Source organism: Apis dorsata, unplaced genomic scaffold, assembly GCF_000469605.1.
Source record: "Apis dorsata unplaced genomic scaffold, Apis dorsata 1.3 scaffold_486, whole genome shotgun sequence".
Taxonomy (NCBI): Eukaryota; Metazoa; Arthropoda; class Insecta; order Hymenoptera; family Apidae; genus Apis; species Apis dorsata.
This window is the reverse complement of record NW_006263721.1, coordinates 439,918-446,573: the sequence shown is the minus strand read 5'-3', so window position 1 is coordinate 446,573 and position 6,656 is coordinate 439,918. Positions and strand designations below refer to the sequence as shown.

The 6,656-nt window shown below is 36.2% G+C and overlaps 1 protein-coding gene across 1 annotated transcript in view; it reads left to right on the top strand.

The window, feature by feature from the left end:
* The first annotated feature begins 341 nt into the window (after positions 1-341).
* Positions 342-6,656, top strand: part of LOC102670854 (WD repeat-containing protein 47-like) — a 20,767-nt gene continuing 14,452 nt past the window's right edge. Inside the window, exon 1 of the mRNA XM_006620141.2 lies at positions 342-491. Coding sequence (XP_006620204.1) covers positions 427-491 — 65 coding nt within the window. The 5' untranslated portion in view covers positions 342-426. The remainder of the gene's footprint in view (positions 492-6,656) is intronic.

The following is a 6,656-nucleotide window of genomic DNA, read 5'->3' as shown; positions in this document are numbered from 1 at the left end:
GATTCGTTGGAACGATCGGCTCTTGACTCGCTCATATCGGCACTTGACTAGTGTCTTTCGCTCGTTGTTAATTAATGCCAACGTTAACCCTTTGCCTTCGAACATTGACGAGTACTTGAACCCCCGTGTAAACGTGTCTTGAGAATGATTGATAACGCTTTCGAACGTTGATATCTTCGGTGTTGTTTGCGTAATAAATTACGGCGAATTGAAAAGTGGACAGATACTTCGAATGTTTTCTTTTTCTTCTATGATGTTTCTTATTAGTCTACGAAGTAGAGTCTTTCTCAAGTGATTGTGAATATATACTGTATATATATATATATATATACTGTTTATCAGTGTTTATCAATTGAGACGAGCAGAAGATTTTCGAAATAGAAATATTCGATATACCGTGACAAGATATGGGAGAGGAGCTTTACCATGGTCGTCGTGGCTTCATCGGCGATTACCGTGATTGAGGATTTTTCGAAAGACACTTTGGGAAGGTACGGTTTAAATTATATTATCGGTATGAGTATAAACGGAGTGCACGGAAGATACGATTTTTTTGCTCAATCTTTGAAAAATTGCAAGAAAATACTCGATACTGTTATGAACATCAGCGTAGCCAACATAATCGTTCGCGTTACCATAGAACCGTAACGCACGAATGTTTTCAGTTAAGGGTTAAAGTCTCGCTCGAGTTATGCGAAATTACAGAATAACACTCGAGCTGCACCAAGTCTAACGGGCACGACGATCGGAATGAACGCATAAAAAGCCGCGCTTAACGTTGCACGGGGATGCTGAATTATCTAGAGATGCGCTACAAGAAACGACATTATTTCACGGTATTGTTACCGTGTCGCGCCAACAATTTCTTTCGAACGGCTTCGCTCTGTAACCAGTCTAAACTTATCCAAGGTTGAACGGAAAAACGAAGTTCAATCGCACGATGGAATTTCGTTTCGCGCGAAATCGCGTTTTTATTTCGTCGAAATTCAAAAAAAAGGAAAAAAAAAAAAAAAAAAAACGACGAAAAAGGAAGCTACACGCACACACACGAATCTTTTTTAGGTCGGTGAAATTCATCGAGCCGTTTCTCCTGCTTTGGTGGATAAACCACCGCGTGTCGTTCAACGATCGAAAGTACATTATATTCGATCGTGATTCGTAGTCACGATCTCACCTGAAATCTCACGAACTTGGCCTCTTTCGTTCCTTTGTTTCCTTCTCTCCTTCCGTTTCAACCGATGCGCAAAACTTTGTCTCTCTCCGTTCGAACGAAGAAGCGTTTCGGTATCGATAGCGAACGATTCAACTTTCCAAATGCGACGTTCCTTTAATCGTCTCGAAGTAACGGTGAATACGAAAGAATAATCCGTCGAGTATTTCTTTGTCGAGCTCGATTACAGCTCGGCGAGAGTTTATTACATTAAATGCGTCATTTGTCGATGGGAAGCTATTCGGAACGCGGGAATTTCTCAGTATTGCTTATCTCGAGGGCTTATAGCGAGGTGTCGGTTGCTAACGGCGAGAGAGAGCGAGAGAGATGTTAAAATATTCGTTCGATGTGACGGAACGAATCCGAGATCATGAATCATTGATAAAACTTATTTGACGATTACGCACGCCAGGAGTCCGGTTTAATGGCACAATTGTGCTCGATAATTTCTCGGCTGCCAACGTTTTACATCATAATTTCCTTCGCTCTGCTTTTAGCTTGGACGATTTAAATAACATCAATCGCGAAAGTAGGAAATTCTAGTCGATGAAAAGTCATTTATTCGTATGAATAGAGAGCTTGACTTTGATTCGCCTTCTTATTTATTAATCTCGTTGAGAGGCGCGCGAACTGGATTGTTAACTGTTGATTCACGATGACTTCTATCTCGGGAAGGAAGAACTTTCAGACGCTTCATTGTTATGAGGCTTTGTCGGAGAAGTTTGACATTAAGCGAAGTTCTAATAAGCTTTGAAGATGCGAAGTTGCGGGAGTAAGCTTCGCCAACTTCTTACGCGGACGAAACTCTTCTAAATCGCGAGATATTCATTTTCTCTTCTCTTTCCCTCTTCTCTTTTCGTTCCGAGTTAATGTAAACAACGATGGCGAGTACACAAACATTTTTATATTCGGTCGAGAAAATTAAATTTCACCGTTTGATGTATCGGGCTTTGGAAAAGCGTTGATTTATAAACACGACGTGTACTATGTAGGTTGATGCGATATAATGGTTTTTCTCAGAATTTTATATCGTTAAACTCGCGTTGTCCATTAAATTTCATCGTCGATCGCTATTAATCATATTAAAGAAGAAGAAATTTGTAATCAAAAAGCAACTTAGCTAGCTTGCGCTGCTTGCTTCAACGCTTGAAAGAGGAAAACATCGAAGAGGGGGGGAAGGAGTGAGCGTGATGGTTGAAGGGAGATAGGAAAAGCACACGGTCAATTAAAGAAAACATGCAGTCCGGAACGGACGTTGCTCCACGAAGCATCGTTGTTCGTGGATATATCGGCGTAAAACTGTATATAAATATATATATATAATCTTTTTTTCGCTTTAATCTCGTTTAATCTATCAAATAATAATGGAAAATTGGCTGAAATTAGAGGCGAAATATTTCAAGTTCGAGCATAAAATTATCTACGCATTATTACACAAATTAACTATTCAATAAGACTGTTAAAAAGCGTTGTTTCCGATAATTAGTTTTAATTTCTCGTTCCTGGGTTTTGTTCGACTTTAAATCAACACCGAAACTTCCATCTTATTTCTCTGTTTTCATTGTTAATGCGCTCGAGATTCAATTTCTCCACAGATTCGATTGAACGTGTAAATGAATTCTCTCTTCTCGTTGATTAATATTTCCAATCGAGTTTCCCCATTGTACAATGCAAATATTTCGGAATCAGCGATTTTTTTCTCCAGAAATTTTCTCCCCGTATTTCATGTTAAAATCATTGTTAAATCTTGCACACGTTTTTCTTCCACGTCTTTCTCGTTTTAAATTATCGAAATAACCATTTATCGTTTGCTCGAACCTCTTTTATTAATTGGTTTTTTAGCACGTCTTACTTTCACATCGTAAACCTGTCATCGATAGCTGCCCGTAAATAATTCCTCGTATTATCGTGCATCTATAAACGAATATCGTTTAAAGACTTGGATTAAAAAAAGAGATCGTAATTAATTCGTGTAATTCGTGTTTGCTTTATTCGTTTATTTTATTTTATAAATGTTTGAAGAGTCGTTTCATTGAAATGTTGGGATAAAAATATTTAAGCCTGCGAGTCGATATGTTTCTTATATATATATGGAACTTCGTTTCGAGTACAAATGTTTTGTAACGTGCAAGTCAAAGTCAAGGAAAGGTCACGTGGACCGCTACACAACATGAGAAATGTCCCATGCTTCACCGTGCCGGTTGTCTAATGAATTATAATAGGAAAACCACAGACCATAAGTTACATTAATTACGTAAGAGATGGCCTCGTGAAGAAGTATAGTGCATAATTTCACGAGGTGGTTGAACGTTAGATTCCATTTATACGTTAATTTTGCAACACGATTAATAACACGATGAAAATTATACGCGAATTATGTAGGTAATTAATAATTTTGGCAAATATGTACGAATCGTCTGATCTTTCGCAGGGTGAAAGGATGAAACGTCGAGGGATTTGAGACGAAGAGAAAATTGAAACGGTAAATTTATCGAGTTTTGGTAACTTTGCTTTTCCGAATTCTAGCACTCGTGGAAGACAATTAAGGTTAAAAATTCAACAAACTGAAAGTTGTTTTTGTCGTTTCGAGCAAGAAAAACCGTATAATATCCTAAATTACCCGAATTACCTCTCACGACGAAGAATATTATTTGATCATAAAGATAATTTTTAAAGAAAGTGAAATAAGAAATCGTGTTTTCATTTTATCAAGTATCAAGATACACAAGAAGGATTTCTTTTTTATTTTCGTCCTAGATTTGTCAAAAAAAGTTTCTCTGTGATCTCTGTTCGTGAATTATTTAAATTGATACCGTTATATCGAGTAAATAAGAAAGTTAGTTTACCATCATTTTAGACTTGGACTTTGCATTTCAGATTTCGATTTCGTTTTCGCTCGATGAAATTTCTGCTCTTACGTAATTATTAATGATTTCTGTTTCCATTTCCGTTTAATCCGTTTTTCTCGCGAAGGACGAGCGACACGCGAAAAATTAAAATCCGTGTCGAAAAACGAACGATAGTAAATTTTTTTCTTTTTTTTTTTTTTTCTCTCGACGTTCCACCACCATAAATGGCAAAACATGAATAAAACATGCTCGTCACTTGGAAACAGAGTGAGGAACGATTCGAGAGGAAGTCGATACGTTTTTCGGGGCACGTATTTTATACACGAAGTAATCTGATTTTCTAAACCAGACGTGGAACTTCTTGGCAACACGAACGTGCGCCTACCGCGTGTCTTCATTTATGCGAGATTATCCGGCTTCTTCCCGCATTTTCTTCTTTAACCTTGGAAAGCCTTGTAACACCGAACTTTCTTCTCCGTTTTATCATATGGGATTAAAATAACGGACAGGCATAATCGATGACAATTCGTTATTAAAATTCGTCATTTCATATATCACCATGACACGATGAATGAAATCGCGAATGGTATCATCGATCGTGAATTGTGCGTACGAGTTGTAATGCGTTTGGATTAACGTTATTCTTTATTTCTGGTCATAATTTTCCCTTGACAGTGTAATTTTGCACTCGTGGAATTTCGATATTCTCCTCGAGAGGCCGACATTTATATCGAATGAGGTTGCGATTCCTTCACAGTGGGTCGCGTGTCGCAGGAATGTGAGAGATCGTATGGGACGCAAGTTAGATAGGCGGCCACCATTTTAATCCTCTTTTAGAGCGAAAACTTGCAGGGCTACGTCTTGATTATGTACTCGAATTAGCATACGACGTTATCTCGTATACGTCACACCGCGTAATTCTATTGTTCACAGTAAACGTTGAAACGATCAAAGAAATTGATTCATAATTCGCTACGGAATTCCAGTTTAACGCGTTACGATTAATGTTCGATCAAACGATTATTTCGCTCTCTCTCAACTCGAAGCGTATATTTTATACGAAACGAATATATTCGTTAGGTTATAGGATTTTCTGACTTGCCGATTAATTTTTTTTTATTCTTTTTTTTTTTTATCTTTTTCCTTTCACGAGATGGTTATCACATTTTGTTTCGCATTTAGACTTTCTATTTATGATGGATGAGTCGTAAAAACGGCAAGTTGAAAAAAAAAAATTGTTAGATGAAACGATTACGATTATTTTACTGATCGCTGAACGAACGGAAGGATGTAATATCTGCTTATTGCAATAGCTGTATGCTAATCGAAGTGTTAAAGAACTGTGCGTGTCGAGCACTTCCGGCCGACAAATAGTCGGCGTAGTTGATTAGATGGAATAGCGCGCGAAAAAGGGTAGTCATTTAATCGAATCTATTTTCTTTGAGGGTAAACGGGTAAATTTCGATAATTCTTTCGAACAATAGAATCGAGGCACGAGTTTTCTTTATTGCGAGAAAACGCAATGGGAGAAAGGTTTGTTTCGAAGATATTTCAAGGCTTCAAGGATAAATTTTACGGCGATGATAGAAAATATCTATATTTTTTTGTAGTATTAATTGAAGCTAGAATTTAATATAAGAAAAAGAAAACACTCTGTTAAATTAATTTTTTCTTTCCGGAAGAATTGCAAGATAATAAATGATTACGAGTTCATTATACGATTTGCCTCGGATATAATTTTGATCCGAATTAAAGTGTATAATTTTTATATAACTCAAAGTTGTAAAAATTTAATTTACAAGATAAAGTAACATTAATTAAAATAGAAATGGAAGAATATACGTGTCTGGAAAGTACGAAACGTTGAGATTATTTTTTAATTGTTAATAACACGATGATATATAAAAGCTATATATAATCATTATAGCTTATTTATGAGTTATTTATTTCAAATATTTTGAAATATTTTTAATTAAATTTTAATTTATGTCAGACAAGAATAAATTTAATCATTACTAAACTATATTCGATATATAAATTCATCTTTCATCAAATTACTTTCCAGCATTAATTACACTTTTTTTTTCCACGTCCACCGTAATGGATTCGTATTTCAAGAATTCTCCAGTGACGCAATCGAGATATTTTTTATCCTTCACCTACACCAATAGCCAGACTCTCTGGAGATCGATTCTCTTTCGTTCTACCATCTTCCACATAACGTATGTATATACCTATACTTTGCGTGACTTCTATTTTTATTTAAAATTTAACGAAAAAATGTCGTCTACGTTTATTCCTTGATTCAATCGTAATTTTACGATAGAAAAAATACTCGCCAAATCAACACCATCGATATTAACGTTACAAATGGACGATAGAATTAAAATGAAAATCAGAAATAAAGATTATTTAAATTTGTCTACGCCCTTTCAAAGTAATCGAATGTTAAAATATTTCTAGAAATTCGTGTATCGTTTTCGAACGATGTAAAGTAAATACGTCGGTAGGACGCTCGGCTCGTTTGGAAACATTGTGTCGAGGCGTTCGAACAGTACACAAAGCGTTGGCAGGCGATTCAGCAGTTTCGAGTTTCG